The 18,604-nt window shown below is 47.2% G+C and overlaps 1 protein-coding gene across 9 annotated transcripts in view; it reads right to left on the bottom strand.

The window, feature by feature from the left end:
- Positions 1-18,604, bottom strand: part of CPEB3 (cytoplasmic polyadenylation element binding protein 3) — a 1,233,156-nt gene that overhangs the window by 211,979 nt on the left and 1,002,573 nt on the right. For all 9 annotated transcript variants that reach the window (XM_086922496.1, XM_086922503.1, XM_086922495.1 and 6 more), the window contains one exon: positions 17,714-17,803. In XM_086922496.1, the coding sequence (XP_086778622.1) occupies positions 17,714-17,803 (90 nt within the window). The remainder of the gene's footprint in view (positions 1-17,713; positions 17,804-18,604) is intronic.

Below are 18,604 nucleotides of genomic sequence, written 5' to 3'. Positions count from 1 at the left end.
GTAGATGTGGGGGCTATAAAAGGGTCCCATTGGGCAAAATATATATATTTTTTTTCGATTTGCGCGGGGGGAGCGCACCGGGGAGAAAAGAGAATGGCAGAGTTTAAAAATTTAAGTCATTTTATATAAATGGGAGGTAGTTCTGAAAATAACTTTTTTTAAATTGTTTTTGTTGTTTTATATTTTATTTGTGAACATTTTTTACTTTTTTTTGTTTTTCAAAACAATTTTATTTTTTTAGTTTTTTTAGTACTTCGAAAAAAACAGAAGGATTTGAAAATGGCTCAACAGGAGCAAAAAAAACCAATAAAGAATCATTGCTTTCGTTTGTGAGAGCACTTGTGGTTTTCTTCTGCTCTGTTAATTAAGGGGATACTTTTTTCACCATAAGTAATAGTAGCCCCACAATCGATACAAACTATTTAGAAGTTTGAGAATTTGCTTTGGATGTTGGGCACCATTTGACGCCCTTCAGGTGCTGCAAAAGATGATTCCGCACTTGAGGTGCTAGGCTGAGGGGTCTGTGGGTTTTAAGCCATAGTTCTCACCTGTGCTTGGGCCAAATTATTTGGGTGCCACCTCTCCATGTGGCGAAGCATGGTGTGGTTGCCAAAACTATATTTTTTAGCAGGATTGCCACGTGAAAGGATGTTCTTGCAAATTAGACATGTTACTTTAGGGGCATTAACTTTCTTCAGTACTGCAGGAAACTTAAAGAATTGCCAAATGTAGTGCTCCTTTACATGAGATGGGTGGGGTTCCTCTGGTAGGAACTGTCTCTCCTGCTCCTCCTGTTCCTCTTCCTCCTCTTCGTCCTGCTCACGACCAAAAAGCAGAGGTGGTGGTGGTCCTTTTGGTGGTGGTGGTGGTGTTGGAGCACCAGCAGCAGCAAGTAAAGTAGCCATTATTGGTCTCTCACAAAGAAATAGCTCTTGCTCTCTCAAAGAAGAAAGTAAGAATGAGGAAAAAAGGTGGGAGCTTTCCTCATTTGGAAAAAAAAAATATTAGGAACCAATGAAAAGTGTTATTTTCAAGACACATGACCCGATGCGCTTACGTTACGCGCTCCGGCGCGCTTACGTTACGCGCTCCTGGCAGCGCCGCGGAGCGCTTCCGGGTGCGTTTACGCAGCTTGTCATAAGACACATCGCGCGGCTACGCGATACGTCACGCTTACGCGACACGCCACGATGTTGTTTTCGATCGCGACATTGGCGCTAACTGGACGCTTCCCGGTTCGCGCACCGGGGCGCTTCAAAATACTAGGCTTTCCGGGGCGCGCACCGGGAGCGCTCCAGGGCAAAAAAAAAAAATAAATACAAAAAAAAATAAAATTGTAAGGACTGGTAGCCCGATGTGCGTTTGCTATGTCTCAAGATATATGCTTCAGTTGTTTTTAAGAAAATTAACTTTAAAAAAATATATATTGGGCTACATTGGGCTATATATATGTTAGAGCCCAAATGTAGCCCAAATGTTGCCCAATGTAGCCCAATGTAGATGGCCACCAGAGACAAAAAAATACAAATGTAGCCTAAATATCAGCCAGATGTAGCGCAACTATGGCCCAATGATAGTATGTACCAGAGTGTTCTAAAGAACAACTAGAGCGCTAACAGTCTTACTTATAAAGTGAGACTTTTAGTTAGGAATTAGCATTAAAAAAAACTTTGAAATTCACTGAAAAAAACCATAGGTTTCACACCAGTTATAGTTAGGAATTAGCATTTAAAACACCTATTAAATTCACTGAAAAAAACATAGGTTTCACACCAGTTATAGTTGGCTGGAAATTTTACTGACATAAAACCATTGAAATTCCCACGTTATAGTTAGTTGGACTCACTATAACTTGCACGTGTAATGCACTGCTGATGACATCACATATTACATCACTCATGATATGGTCAGTGACATCACTGATGACACCATCCTTGTGACAGAGAGACTGACCTCCTTTCACTGTAAAGTAACCCTTAAAGCACAAGTTACTACTTGTGTAACGATATATCTGTAAGAGACATTAGTTAGTGATAGATTCCTTACCTTAGAATATCCTCAGGCATCAGACTGGATCCGGAAAGTTTTGCGTAGCAGTACCCTTGCGCGTCGGTAGGCGTCGTCTGCGGCTCCGCGTCCGTCGTCGGCGCCGTGATGACGTCGTCGGAGTACTTAGACGCCGCCTCCGCGTGCTGACGTCAGTTCTTAGCCACAGCTTTTCCGCGCCAGAAGCGCAGAGCCATGACAAAAACCGACACTGGTGCCAAGAAACTAGGGCCCTGAAAGGGGATGACCTTAACCCTAGATATCGGTTCGCAGAACGGGGAGGATGGGTGGGTCGGTAAGGAATCTATCACTAACTAATGTCTCTTACAGATATATCGTTACACAAGTAGTAACTTGTGCATCTGAAAGAGACACGTTAGTGATAGATTCCTTACCTTAGAATAGATACCCCAGCAATACCATCCCCGTAGTGGTGGGTCTGCAAACCAATATTTACACCAGAAAGTCCTGGAGAACGAAACGGCCGAAGTAGCCGTCCCTCTGGACTTGACTGTCCAGGCAGTAGTGCCTTGCAAACGTGTGCAACGAGGCCCACGTAGCTGCCTGGCAAATGTCCTGCAAGGGCACACCGCGGCCCAAGGCAGTCGTAGTGGCCGTGGCTCGAGTGGAATGAGCCCTCAGCCCAAGAGTAACAAGCCTGGATGCACATGATAATCCATCGAGAAATGGTCCTCTTGTGCACCGCTTTCCCTTTCTTAGCGCCCGCGTACCCAACAAAGAGTTGATCATCCACCCGGAACTGGCGTGTGCGATCCAGATAGATCGAGAGCGCACGTTTTGGGTCCAGACGGTGAAGCCTCTCCTCCTCTCTCGAGGGGTGCGGAGGCGGAAAGAAGGTGGGCAATGTGATGGACTGCCCAATGTGGAAGGCCGTGACCACCTTAGGCAAGAAGGAGGGCCTAGTCCTCAAAACAACCTTGTCCTGATGGACTGAAAGGAAAGGAGGCTTACAAGAAAGAGCCTGGAGCTCACTCACTCTCCTGGCAGAGGTGATGGCTACCAGGAAGGCAGTCTTCAAAGAAAGAAGGCGAAGAGGACAGTTGTGAAGTGGCTCAAAGGGAGCGCACATCAGAAATGTGAGAACCAGGTTCAAGTCCCACTGAGGCATCACGAAGGGAACAGGAGGAAAAGTATGAGTGATGCCCTTCAGGAAACGATTTACGATAGGGGACTTGAACAAAGAAGGTTGGTCAGGCAGCCTCAGAAAGGCTGAAAGAGCCAAAAGATAGCCCTTGATAGTGCCCAGAGCAGAGCCCTGCTGGGCAAGAGAAAGAAGGAAGAGAAGAACCTCAGAGAGAGGGGAATTGAGGGGATCCACAGCCTTTGCTGTGCACCATGCCACAAATCTGTTCCACCTGCAGGCGTATACCGTCTTTGTGGAGGGACGCCTGGCTGCCAGAATGATGTTGCAAACTTCAGGAGGCAAGTCAAATAGCCTCAACTGTCGCCGCTCAATCTCCATGCATGGAGGTGGAGACTGGGCAGGTTCGGGTGGAGGACCGTCCTCTGCTGCTGCGACAGAAGGTCCTCCTGAAGAGGCAGACGAACCGGGGGATCGACTGACATACTGAGTAGCTCGGGATACCAGTACCTTCGTGCCCAGTCCGGAGCCACAAGGATGACTTGTCGCGCTTGATCTTCTTCAGCACTCTGGGCAGAAGAGGTATAGGCGGAAAGGCATACAACAGACCGCAGCTCCACTCGCGACGAAAAGCGTCTCCGAGCGAGTGCCGCCTTGGAAATTCCAACACGCAGAACTGATGACATTGCGCGTTCTCTTCGGTGGCGAATAGATCTAACCAAGGCTCTCCCCATCGCAGAAAGAGGCCTTGCGCCACGTCCGAGTTCAGACGCCATTCGTGATCCATCGAGCACCGACGGCTGAGTTCGTCCGCCCTGGCGTTCAGAGAACCTGCCAGGTGTTGAACCACCAGAGTCACGCCCTGATGTTCCAGCCATTGCCAGAGGCGCAGAGCCTCCTGGCATAGGGTCCACGACCCCACCCCGCCCTGTTTGTTGCAGTACCACATGGCGGTGGTGTTGTCCGTGAACACCTGCACTGCACTCCCTCGGACAGACGGGAGAAATGCTTTCAGTGCCAGACGAATCGCCCGTAGCTCCAACAGATTGATATGGAGCCGGGACTCCGCCGGAGACCAGAGTCCTCTGATCTCCGCCTCTCCCAAGTGGCCTCCCCAGCCCTGGAGGGACGCGTCCGTCACAACAAGGTGCTCCGGTTGGGTAAGGGAGAGGGATCTGCCGTTGACCCAATCGCGGTCCGTGAGCCACCACTGCAGCTGTCTCGCAGTGCCCTCCGAGATCAGGACATGGTCGGACAGGTTGCCCCGGTGCTGGGCCCACTGAAACTTCAGGTCCTACTGCAGAGCCCGCATCCGCCACCGTGCGTGATGCACCAGAAGGATGCAGGAGGCCATCAGCCCCAGAAGCCGCAGCGTCAACCTGACCGAAACCCGGGATAACGGCCCGAAGATCGGAATCAGGGCCTGTATATCCCGAACCCGCTGTTCGGGCGGGTAAACCCGAAACTGCGCCGAGTCGAGAACCGCTCCGATGAAAAGGAGCTTCTGAGAGGGGCACAGTGTGACTTCGGCACATTGATGGAAAATCCCAGCCGGTGCAGGAGATCCGCCGTAGTCTGGAGGTGGTTGACGACTGCCTGGGGCGAGCCCGCCTTCAACAACCAGTCGTCTAGGTAGGGGAAGACTGAAACCCCTAACCTGCGCAGGTGAGCTGCGACCACCGCCATCACCTTCGTGAACACCCGTGGGGCGCTGGTAAGGCCGAAGGGGAGCACGGTAAACTGAAAGTGCTCGAGTCCTACCGTGAACCGCAGGTAACGCCGGTGGGCCGGCAGGACGGGGATGTGGAAGTATGCGTCCTGCAAGTCCAACGCTACCATCCAGTCTCCTGGGTCTAGGGCAGCCAAGACCTGAGATAGTGTCAGCATTTTGAACTTCTCCTTCCGGAGGAAGCCGTTGATGTTTCTCAGATCCAGGATAGGGCGTAGGCCCCCTTTGCCCTTCTTGGGTACCAGGAAGTAGTGGGAGTAGCAACCACGTCCTACTTCTGGCCCAGGAACGCGCTCGATGGCCCCCTTGGCCAAGAGGGCCGACACTTCCTCCTGCAGGAGCCGCAAGTGATCCCCCGATACGCGGTGGTGTTGCGGTGGCATGGCTTGAGGGGTCGTCTCGAAGGGGAGGGAGTAGCCCCTTCGGACGATCTGCAGCACCCACCTGTCCGAAGTGACTGTGCGCCAGTGAGAGTGGTGATGGCGAACCCTGCCTCCCACTGGCGTCACATGGGCCGAAAAGCACGGACTAGGAGTGTTTAGAGGCGGATGCTGCGGGGGCAGGTGTGGACTGGCTCCGCTTGTTTCCCCGACCGCCTCCACGGCGGTTTCCACGGCCGCCGCCGCGCTGGACGACAGTTTGCGGCGAGTGGCTGGCGGCACTTGTGGGGGCGCCCCTTACTTGGCCACGAAAGGAGCGAAAGGCACCCATTTGCTGGCGCGGGGCCGAGAGGCCCAAGGACTTGGCCGTAGCCCTGGAGTCCTGAAAGCGCTCAAGCACGTGGTCTGCCTTGTCGCCACTGAGGCGACGGCCATCGAACGGCATGTCCATGAGTGTATTTTGGACGTCTGCCGAGAAGTTGGCGGATCTCAGCCAGGCGTGGCGTTGTATCGCCACCGTCTTAGCCATCGCTCTGCCCAGCGAGTCAGTAGCATCCAGTCTGCACCTGATTGAATACTTTGCTGCGTCCCGGCCCTCCAGTAGGGCTTGGCCGAGTTTGGCCCGTACCTCCAACGGACACTCTGGCAGCACTTCCGCCACCGTTTCCCACAGAGAGTGGGTGTAACGGCCCAAGAGGCATACGGTGTTGGAAGACCGCAGTCCCAAGCTAAGGGACGAGAACACCTTTTTGCCATAGGCCTCGTACCTCTTGGATTCCCGATCGGGGGGAGCCGTCGGGAAGGCGGTCTGGGAGTTAGAGGCCTGGATAACCAGACTCTCGGGGGTGGGGTGGGTGGACAGGAAACATGGGTCGCCCGGGGCCGGGCGGTGGCGTCTGGCCACGTTCCTATCTACAGGCGAACCTGTAGCGGGCCTGGACCAAGTGCCCAAAAGAACGTCCGTCAAGGCCTCATTAAACGACAGCAGAGGCTCCATGGAGCATGACTGCGGCTTAAGGACCTCAGTGAGGAGGTTAGTCCTCACGGCCGCAACGGGGAGCTCAATGCCCAAGGCCTTAGCAGCCCTCATCAACACCACACTATATGTAGCGCCCTCCTCCGAAGCCACGGTAGGAGGAGAGACGAATCCAGAGTCTGGAGAGGTGTCCTGTCCAGTCCATGTTAGACTGACATTCCCTTGTCAGAGGGTCCTCAGACCCCTCCCAATTCTCCTCTTCCCCCATCTCCTGAGATTCAGGGTCATAAGTGAATGAGGACGGTTCATAGAAATGAAAAACTCCGAACTGCGTCGAGAGCGGCGCCGATAGGCGTCGTCCCGACGTCGGAACCGTTTGAGAGGAGGCATCGGGGCCGGGGCCGCCCGAGGACGACGCCGGAGGGGACACCACACGGACCGACCCCGGGGGGGTCGTAAGGTCCACCGGGGACGGTCCATCGCCCGAGGAGGGTCCAGCGGCACCCTGCGGCGCAGGGCCCGAGGGCACCGGCGGTGTCGGGATTGTGGGGCCCTGCGGCGCCGGGCCCGAAGGCGCCGGCGGCGTCGAGGCCGAAGCACCCGACGGTGTCGGGGTCATAGCCCCCGACCCACTAGGGCCCCCAGACGGGTTCACTGGGCCCGAAGGCGCCGCGGAACCCGTCGGAGGAAAAAGGGACCTCATGGCCATGAGGAAACGCTCGATCTCCTCCGGCGTCGCGTTCAGTCCAGGGACCGGGGGGTATGGGGCCGGACGCGGCGCCCGCGACTCCCGAGGAGCCGCGTGGGCGGTGTCACCCGAACCCCCGGCCGCATCGCGCGAGCGTCGGGGGGAGTCGGAAGAGCGATGATGTCTCTTCGACTTCTTGTGCTTCTTACCGGACGGCTTGGACCCGACTCCCGGAGCTGTAACGTCCCCGCGACCTGTCCCTCGACCTCCCGTGGGACCGGGACCTCACAAGGAACGGGCCGACTGGCGGATTTCGAGTCCCCTGCGGGACCGCTCCCGCCTGGCCTTCCTCGAAAGGGCCCGACAGTCGGAGCAGGCCTCGTCGTCATGGTCGACGCATAAATACATCAGGCACAGGCGGTGGGGATCCGTGACCGACATGGTACGGTCGCACTCGTCGCAATGCTTGAATCCGGGCATCCCTAACGGCACCGTCTGAGTCGTAAGGACTTCGAAATGGATCAAAAAAGATCACAAAAGTTTAGTCAAAAAGTGACTAGGGAACTGCTCTTTCCAGATCTGCGCTGGCTGGCGCGGAAAAAAGAAGAACTGACGTCAGCACGCGGAGGCGGCGTCTAAGTACTCCGACGACGTCATCATGGCGCCCACGACGCCGACGACGGACGCGGAGCCGCAGACGACGCCTACCGACACGCAAGGGTACTGCTACGCAAAACTTTCCGGATCCAGTCTGATGCCTGGGGATATTCTAAGGTAAGGAATCTATCACTAACGTGTCTCTTTCAGATACACATATTCAAAAATAGAAACTAACATTTTCAAAAAAGTGGAGATACCAATACCAGTTACAACAACCAATTCAGTAATTCCACCATTTACATACACATACACTCATTCACCAACAGTTCTATATAGTTTGCTCACACACATATTCACACATGCAAATAAAATATTGAACATCCATTTTTTGCATATACAGCTATACACACACTACCACCTTACTTCTAAGGAAACTTACACATACTTACTCTCTTAAACAATCACCTATAGAAACACATACTTATTTAAACAAGAACTCTTTCAATCTCTGACTCTCACATATACTCACTTATATACACCAATACTCACATATACTAGATTAAAACATATGTAGTTACTGATAAAGACACTAGTAAGACAGTCATTCACTTACTAACACATACATATTCACCTATACAGTCCGGCACATATGCTGTCTTCAAAACACATACAAACAGTGAGTCAGTCATTGATGAATCTGTGTGCTAAGTAACACCCCAACAAATCATACAGACACTATTACTGATACTAAAAAAAACATCTAATAACCCATATACACACGCATGTAGATACTGACCAACCCATGCAGCCACTTATACACAAAGTGAAACACTGATACAAACATTTAAATATTTAAACAATACTCGCTAATATATGTATTCACTATGATACGCTTAATAAGCCAGTTAACCAATCATTTAAAAAAAAAAAAAACATCCATTAAGACACTTATTTAAACATTTATTCTTCCATTGACCTTTACATATACATATATAAAACATGTTTATTTTTCAGAAAGGCACACATTCACTGGATGGTGTCATCAGTGATGTCATGAGTGATGTCACTGACCATGTCATGTGTGATGTAATATATGATGTCATCAGCAGTGCATTACACGCGCAAGTTATAGTGAGTCCAACTAACTATAACGTGGGAATTTCAATGGTTTTATGTCAGTAAAATTTCCAGGTAACTATAACTGGTGTGAAACCTATGGTTTTTTCAGTGAATATAAATATATATATATATATATATATATATATATATATATATACACATACACATATAATGCAGCATAAATGACTACGTAAGTCTAACCTTAGTGAAAAAGATGTTGAAGAACGGCTTGTCCTACAGCTGTATCGTCCTGCAATGCAGATTGCAGGCAGTAATGTTTCGTAAACGTGTGGACATTCTCCCATGTCGCAGCACAACAAATGTTTTCCAATGTCACACCAGCAAATAACGCAGTAGATGCTGCCATAGTTCTAGTGGAATGCGCTTTGACCTTTCTCTGCAAAGGTTTGTTGGCTTTGTCATGGCAGAAATGAATAGCAGAAGCAATCTATCTGGCTATTGTCGCTTTAGATACAGCAGTTCCGAGTGTGGCTTGACCACAGGCGACGAATAACTGATTGTATCGTCTGATGTCCTTAGTTTTCTGTAAATAGAACTTAAGACAACGCTTGACATCGAGCGAGTGTAAAGCTCTTTCCGCTGGCGTTGTTGGGTCCGGAAAGAAAGTTTTAAGCTTTATAGGCTGATTTAAATGGAATTGAGACGGTACCTTAGGGATGAACTTGGGATTTGTCCTTAAAGTGACGTAATCTCTGGAGAAATGCAAAAAGGATTCTGAGATGGTGAAAGCAGGAATTTCACTAACCCTTCGAGCTGAAGTAATAGCTAATAAAACTGCCACTTTCCATGTTAGAAATTTGAGCTCAGCCTTGTGTATGGGTTCAAACGGTCTTTTCATCAATTGAGCCAACACTGTGTTCAAATCCCATTCAGGAGGAGGCGCACGTTTGGCGGAAAAGCTCGAAAAAGTCCTTTCATGAATTGTTTGATAAGAGAAGAGGAACAAAGTGAAGGTTTGTTAGAGCTCTTCCGAAATCTGGAAATTGCAGCAAGGTGAACCTTGATAGAGGAGAACACAAGTCCAGCTTTGGCCAGAGATAATAAATAGGGAAGAATATCCTCTGCCGGAGCTTGAATAGGATGGAGGCTCCTGAGCCTCCTGCGACAGAGACTGTGACCTTGTTCCCCCTTGTTTGTTGATGTAATACCTGCTGGTCGTATTGTCGGTACGGACCAGCACGGAACATCCCGCAATCCTCGGGAGGAATGCTTGCAGAGAGAGAAAGATGGCACACAGTTCCAGTCTGTTGATGTGCTGTTGCTTGTACTCCTGTGTCCATCTTCCCTGAATTTGTAAATCCTGGAGATGGCCTCCCCATCCTTCCATGGAGGTGTCCATTGTTAGAACGAATTCTGGAGGAGTGGGCATTTAAGAGAGGCCCTGAGTCAGGTTCGCTTTCTGAGACCACCAATGTAGAGAGTCTATCATGCGCGATGTGACCTTGATGGAGTCGTCAAATGACCCTACTGCTTGCTGCCATTGTAGATGCAACTCCTCTTGCAGAGGTCTCATTCTGAGCCGTGCTAGAGGTACCAGGTTTATCGCAGATGAGCACATCCCCAGACGAGAAGAGAATGTTCGAACAGAAACTGACCTTCTTGAAATTGATATCGCCAATTTTTGCAGATGTTGTTGGCGATCTATTGACAAGAATGCTTTGCATTGTATGGTGTCTAGCATCGCTCCCAGAAAGGGAATAATTTGAAGAGGACGTAATTGTGACTTGCTTTTGTTGTGAGTGAGTCCTATCTTTGAAAAGAGATATAGGCATGTTGATATGGTATCGTCGGTTACCTGCTGAGAAGGTCCCTAGATTAACCAATCGTCGAGATAAGGGAACACTTGTATTCCTTGAGATCTCAGAGATGCTGCCACTGGTGCGAGGCACTTCGTGAAGATCCTTGGTGCTGATTTCAGCCCAAACGGGAGAACCTTGAACTGATAGTGGACGCCAGCCACTGTGAATTGTAGGTATTTGCGAAGTTTGGGATGCATAGTGATGTGGAAGTAGGAGTCCTTCAAATCCAGAGAAGCCATAAAATTCCCTTCGTTGAGACAGCTTAAGCGTCACCATTCGAAAACTCTGTTTCTTAAAAAACCTTTTGAGCTTCCGAAGGTCAAGAATAGGGTGCCACTCTCCTGATTTTTGCTTTATGAGGAAGAAACGAGAGTAGAACCCTATTCCCTTCTGAGATGATGAAACCTTTTCTATAGCATCCTTGTGGAGCACTTTTAAGGCTTCTTTGAAAAGTAAGTGAAGAAGAGTGGGAGGAGGACCCTTGGGCGGAGTAATAGGTGGTCGTTTGACTAATTCCAGGGTGTGAGCCTTGTTGACCAGATCGAGAACCCATTGATCCGAAGTGATTTGTTGCCATTGTTGAAGAAAGGCTGAAATCTTTCCGCCCACTGGGAGGGAAGTAGGGAGGACTGGCGTCCTGCTGGACTCATTGCTTCCTATAGGAATCGCGTCCCTGATTATTTGATCGCTTTCGCCTGCCCTAGCAAGAGAAACCACTTGAGGAAGATTGTAAGATGATTGGCCGATGGCTGCCTATATTGCGTTTGATATTGTCTGTTTTGTTGCAGGTATCCACCTCTTGAAGTAAAGCCACGACCTCTGGCCCCTCGGAACGATCCACATTTGTATTGGAGAGCAGCCAAAGACTTTGCTGTAGCAGTATCTGTCTTTATGGCTAAAAGGGCTTCATCTATGCTTTCCAAATAAGGAATCACCGTCATAGGCCATGTCCAGTATTTTTATTTGCACCTCTGGCCTAAAAGATGTAGCTATAAGCCAACCTTGGCGTCTGAGTACTGCAGCTCCAGCAACTTGCCTAAAGTTGGTATTGGCCATATCTAGAGCACAGTCTATAATCTCGGAAAGGTCTTGCTCTCATTCCATGAGAATTTTTTGCGCTTCTTGTTTACGGTCTTCCGGGATAAGTTCCAAGAACTCTGTCAGGTCTGACCACATCTGGCGGTCGTAACGACTTAGTACGGCCAGTGAATTTGCTGCTTTAATGGAGGCTGCTGCATTGGATGAAAACGTTTTCCTTATGAGCTCCAACCTCCTTCCTTCCTTATCTGGCGGTGTTGAAATTGGCGTAGCTGGTTCTTGGATATTTGCTGCGCAGCCTGTGATATGACCGAATCCGGTCGAGGATGACCTATCAGACAAAATGGAGCGTCTGGAGGAGCACGGTACTTCTCCTCAATGCGCGGAAGAACCGCAGGCGTCTTCATTATTTTTATCCCTTCATTCCAAATGTAGCCAATGATGGTGATCGCTCTAGTCACCTTCCTGTATTCCTCCTTGAAATCATGCAAGAAGCAATCCGTATGTTCAATTGTGACTGGTAACTGAAATCTTGTTGCAGCACGCTGCATTAGGTTGTGAATACCGCCAATGTCTTCTGGCGAAGAGTCTTGTGGTTGAGGAATAGGTGGTGAAGGCATGGGAATGATATGATCGTCCCACGGATACACATTGCCAACATTGTCGGTTAATTCCCCTTCTTCGACACCTTCTTCGTCTGAAGAAGACGTATCATGGTGCGTTTGAGGAACTGCTCCAGGTTGTGATGGAGAACTAGGAACCTCCGTTTGCGGCAGAGAGACTGGTACTTCCGCAGGTACAGGAGGCAAATCAGGAGCGGTTGACACTGGAGGAAATCTTTGCCGGTAATCAGCCAGCATGGCTTGAAGATCTTGGATGAGTGTAGGAGGCAGATGACTTATCTCTTCTGGGTCCAGAACACTTCTGGGAGGTCTTTGATATGGTGGAGAGAGGTGCACCTAGTAGTATTGATCCTGGTAGTCCTCTTCCTCATCGTCCTCCTGACACTTTACTTGAAGCTCAGAGGGGTGGCGAGCAATGCTGAATGGTCCCTTATTTTCCTCCTCAAAGTCGTCATCCTCAACATAAGTTTCCAGGATATGAGATGGAAGCAGAGGAGATATATTACTATAATCCTGTCTATGGTAAATCTTCAATTGGAAAGAGTGTAGGAGATCGGCGTGGTTTGCGATACTGGAGGAATCGCCGTTGACAAAGTCGTCGTCGACGGGCTCTTAGTCGTCGATGGGATAATCCTTATTGAAGCAGTCTTCATCGACAGTGTTGTCGACAACGGGCTCTTCGTCTACGGTGTCGCCGTCGACGGGCTCTTTGTCGAGAGTGTCATCGTCGATGGGCTCTTAGTCAACGTGTCGGCGGGCTCTTCGTCGACGGTGTTGTCGCCGGCGGGCTCTTCGTCGACTGTGTTGTCGTTGACGGGCTCTTCGTCGACAGTGTCTTTACCTTCGTCGTCGATTGAACGGTCGTCGACGGAGACTTAGAGAAGGAATCCTTCGCCACCATAGACTTTTCAGAAGTGGAGATCTTAGAAGATACAATAGGCGAAGATATGAAAGTAGTGGAGACCGTAGCAGTAGACATTGGGGCAGCAGAAGTCACAGAAACCGTAAGTGAGGAAACCAGAGAGAGGGTCTTAATCTGGGTTTTACACACGGTTCTGGTGGTTGAAGGCCTACTGGAAACCTCAGCAGATGAAGACAGCTTTGACCCAAGGAGATATTTGGAGACCTCTGTGACTGGTCAGAAACTTCATGGGAAGACTTATGATGTTTCCTTCCCTCACTGGAGGAGCGGTCATGAGATCTAGCTCTCTTGCTAGATGTAGAGGTCTTGTCATCCTCTTCAGCCGAGGAAGATTTCAACCATAAAAGAAGCTTTGCTTCCCTGTCCCTAATAGTTTTAGCAAGGAAAGTCTGGCAGATTATACAATCATTAACAACATGTTTAGGATGTAGGCAGTAAATGCAATCCGTGTGCTGGTCGTCCACGTGGACCCTCTCCTTCTCACAGGTCCTACAGGCTCTAAAAAGAGCTTTCTTGTCAGACATCTTGAAGAAAAAGATGAAGAAACTGAGTAGGCACTCAGGGAGATTCCCTTCCAAACGACATGCAGTGAAAATCTGAGGAGAACTGCCTCTGCTGGGAAGGTTCTAGAGGGTGCAGATAGCTGATTGGTTGGAACTATTTTTTAGTTTGTTTCATATAATGATGTAGATAGGCTACTAAGTTTTTGGCCTATGGGCTTTTTCTTTTAGCCTACTACTGTTTTTCTAAGGCACTGTTTTTGTATTTTCACCGTGGGACTCCCGCCGCGGCGACGAGAAATGATTCAGGCATGTGAATCTATGAAACATACCCCAATACTGGATACGTTTTCCTACCATAAAAAACAGAAGTAATAATAAAACCTTTCAAGAGCACAAGGCCCAGATAGACTTCCTGCAAATATTTAGAAAAAAAATTAAAATTAATGTATGACCATGCATATTAACACCTACATACCAAGCTCTAACAAATTCCAGACATGGAGAGGAAGTATCAGAGTTCCAATTTTTAAAAAGTGAGCTAAATAGCAACTGGTGAAATATCACGCTGATGAATATTCCTTAGAAACTCTATGCATAGCATCAATTAAATCATCAGCAAGAATGGGTGTTAATGCCCACTAAAGATGGGAGTCTTCTATAAAACATTATTAGCAGAAAAAGTGGAAGGGGAATATCTATAGGTTTCCTATGTAGATTTAACATCAACGATTGACAGTAGTATCACTAGATTTAGATTATGGCAAAAATGCTAAATTTTGTAAAGAGCGGTACTCAAGGTCTTGGATAAAATCCTATTGAGAGGAAATGGATCTTTAAGCACAAAACTCATACGCCAAACAGATTAAGACATTCATGGCTATTGGGAAGACTGGCCTATGAGATAGACCATCAATCAATTGAGGTATTGAAGGAAACCTATAACCTAAAAATCATAGGACTCTTGCTTTATGGAAGTGAGATTATGTCAAGACCTGAGGTTTTTCAAATGCACACAAAAGAACTAAGTTTATGAAAATCCTGGATTGGCCTTCCACAAGGAACTTCAAACTATGCATTAAAGTAGTAACTGGGTATTACAAGTATAATGTTTACATGTTAGCAAAAATGTTAAATTACTGGCACAGTATTGTTAATGCACAAAGGGCACATTACAGTACATGATAAAAGGGTAGCTACATATACAAACAAAACCCGGTGGATTTACAACTCAAAATTTGTGAAATGCAACCTTGTGATGTGGACACTGTTAGCTCTAGTACAACGGCAGGTTGGAAAAAATTAAAGGCTTGAGTAAAATTTGGTCAGAAGAACTAGATTTAAGATTATGTGGAAGAACCTGTAACAGTAGACTCATAAAGAGGACTCCACACAGTCTGGTCAACACACCACAAACTGACTATCTCAACGACATTCACCTCGGTGGATTTACAACTCAAAATTTGTGAAATGCAACCTTGTGATGTGGACACTGTTAGCTCTAGTACAACGGCAGGTTGGAAAAAATTAAAGGCTTGAGTAAAATTTGGTCAGAAGAACTAGATTTAAGATTATGTGGAAGAACCTGTAACAGTAGACTCATAAAGAGGACTCCACACAGTCTGGTCAACACACCACAAACTGACTATCTCAACGACATTCACCTCTTGTACCCATACCAATTTGCATTCAGACCTAATCATAGCACCAAGACTACCCTCATGGCCACCCCCAATGACATCCGCCTCATCATGGATAAGGGCGACAATGTGGCTCTCATCCCTCTTGGCCTCCATGTGGCCCATAACATGTTCCCCTACCCAATGCTCATCCAACGTTTACACAACACCAGAATGCACTGAATTGCACTCCCATGGTTAAGCACATTCCCCACAGGCAGTCAAGCATGGCCCACTTTAAATCTGCAGCCTCCAACCTGCCCTGCAGAGTCCCCCAAGACTCATCTCTCAGCCCCATGCTTGTCAGTATCTACAGGGCCCCATCCCCAGCATTGTCCAATCCTGTAAACTGATCATTTTGTATGCAGGCGATTCACAGTTCATCCTCCCCTCTCAAAGGACACCTGCAGCACCCAAACTAAATTCATAGACTCCATGTCAGAAGTCACCCATTGGAGGAAGACCAACTGTCTGAACTCAACTCAGATAAGGCAGAGGTAGTACTCTTCGGGAAAGACACCTCACTCTGGTCCTCAGCATTCAGAATTAGGACCCACACTCACTCCATTGATCGAAGCCAGAAACATAGGTATTGTAATTGACAACCTAATCTTGATATCCAGCCAGGTCAACTCGATCACCATCTTCTGCATCTACACCCTCATTTTTCATATTTTCAGATGGCTTCCAACATAAAACCACCAAACCATCACCTAGGCCCTTATCACCAGCAGCCTGGACTATGGTAATGCACATTATACTCGAATCTCCTCAAAAACTCACCAAGCCTAGGTGAGTCAAAATGCATCAGCCAGACTCACATTGAATCTCTCACCCTGCACCCTCCAAAGTCCCTCATTGGCTCCCCATTCACAAACACATTCTTTTCAAACTAACCACACATGTGTACAAAGCACTGCAGAACCAAAGACAGCCTGCTTGATAGCTGCATCAGTTTCCACGCCACCATCACCAGACATCTTCCCTTCCCCAGCCTACTGCTAGACAATTCCCCTGCATCTGTAGAGCCAGAACTGGCAACTTCTCGTACCAGGCTCCTAAAGCCTGGAACAACCTCCACTTGCACATTAGAACCGCTAGCTCAGTACGAGAATTCTCCCCCAAAAATAAAAAATCTGACTTTTCTATAGTCAGGCAGCACCCCCTTCTCCAGGTGCTGAGATGCCCTCTCGAGTGACATTCACCCATTACAAATATGATAACACAATACTTGCAACCATACATTAAAAATATTCAATCTAGAAAAAACTGGAGATAGATGTTTAAAGTAAGATTGAAAAGTATGTGTGAAAAAGATGGCGCCTCGACTGGCGTACATCATATTTTGCTGCAAAAGGGTTGGGTTGCTCCTAAAACTACCCGCTTCAGCCACTACTCTGATATTTTCTGGTCTACAATGTCTTGACGCAGCTGTGTCGCTTAGTGTCATGTGCCTTTTCTGAAGTTTACTAGAGTAGAAGCTATTATCCTACTGGGCCTAGAGCCTGACTGAAAATCACAGAGTACAAGTTTTCCAACCAGCATTCAGTTTATTTAGTGTCGGTATTTAGCTCTAAGGTAGTTTATTATTTGACCAGTGCCGTATTTCCATACAATACATACCCATTGTTTTTAAGTCGTCCAGATACACTTTCATCTTCAAAAAACACATTTACATTCAAGCTACAAATCCACTATAGCCAAATCTGTTTTCACTGTGTATGGTTCAGTTGGTGACCCTCAAGAGCTCAGTGTTTTAACAAGAAGGAAATCAACACAGTACCCATTAGGGCTTACAGGTGTCTGGCATTTGAATAAGGTCCGTCGGAGTGTATCGGTTTAAGGGTGACAATAATCGTTCCAAGGGCAATCTATGCCATTTGGTTTTGTGATAGAGAAAGTAAAGGTTTCTTCTACCTTATGTGAATATGCATCCCCCAGAAACGCACTAAGCAACGGATTCATTACGGTCTGAGATGTTCGCTCACCTGTGAGATGTGCGTTTTCGATTGATCAAAATAAAGCTCACCCAATTGTATTTCATGGTCAGGTGGGAGAGAATCAACAAAAATGTTCTACAATCCGCATTTTCCTGTGACTAATAATTCTCTGAGACGAACTAAAATGTTCCAAGAATCTCCATTTTTCAAACACCAACATCATGTTTTTACAGGAAAAAATAGAAATAAAACTACAAATCAGGAAGGCAAACAAGAAAAACTTTGCGCAGCACTTAAAAAGAACCACTTATTACGTAGAGTTCACCACACAGCACAAACTATCTTACTTCTGCTAGGACAAAACAGAGTTATTGCAGTGCTTTAAAACAGCTGAACAGGCCCAGTTGCATATAAATGGCTCTATTTAAGATTTTTCTTTTCCATATATTTTAAAAGGAACATCTTCTCATTAGACGTGCAGCGCATCACAATATACTTTTATTTTTGTTTTTAACACACCAATCACAAGTAGTAAAATATGGGTGGATTACCTTTTGGTGGAAAATAAGATTTGCTTTCAGCTTTGTGAGGCCAGTCCACAACAAGTGGTCCAAACCTACGAAAGCTTGCTGTGATTTCATCTGCAAAAACAAAGTGTACAATTTATTCTGGGTCGAAAGCTATAACATCACGAAGACATTTATATATTAAATATTTTACTGTGTTAGTTCAACAATGCTGTCCTGTTAATGAATACAGTCAACATCAGATGGCCCTTTTTTTTCTTGTCACCACAGAAAAAAAGTTACATGTTGAAAACATGATACCTACGTGAAATATGCTGGAATATCTGCATCTCACCATACCACAAGAGCTAGCTTAATTATTATTATTGAAACTTTATACGATTCGATTCGAAAATCTTTATTTCGATCACAAGATCATAAAAGAAGTACATTACATTTCATACAAAATTTAAAAACGTATTAAACAACATTAGTTGGTAAAAGCAATAAAAAGGGGGAGTGCCGCAGTTTAAATCTGTCTCAAGTCGTAAGTCTTTTTACACAAGCCTTTTTACCCATTGACTTCTGGCATACCACATAGAAGTTAAGAATTTGGATAGAGCAAAAACTATAGTGGGGGATAAGTCTGTCTTTTAAACTCTGTAGGCGGGTTGAAAGGATCTGAATCCCAAATTCCGGAGCAAGGGGACTAGCCAGTATTTCCTGCTCCTCTCGTAGCCCCTGCAGAAGACCACGTGAACGTCGTTCTCCTTTGGATGGGCACATGCCGGGCAAATTTCTGAGGAGGAGCGACATGACCAGGATGCAGAAAATGATGCTAATGGAAGAGTTCCATATCTCCATTGGAGAAATAATTTCCTAGTTAGTACAGGAGTCATGGCATCTAAGACACTTTCGAGTTGATAGGAGTCTTTG

This window comes from Lissotriton vulgaris, chromosome 5 (assembly GCF_964263255.1).
Source record: "Lissotriton vulgaris chromosome 5, aLisVul1.2, whole genome shotgun sequence".
Lineage (NCBI taxonomy): Eukaryota > Metazoa > Chordata > Amphibia > Caudata > Salamandridae > Lissotriton > Lissotriton vulgaris.
The sequence above is the reverse complement of the archived record's forward strand: the minus strand, read 5'-3'. Positions and strand labels throughout refer to the sequence as shown.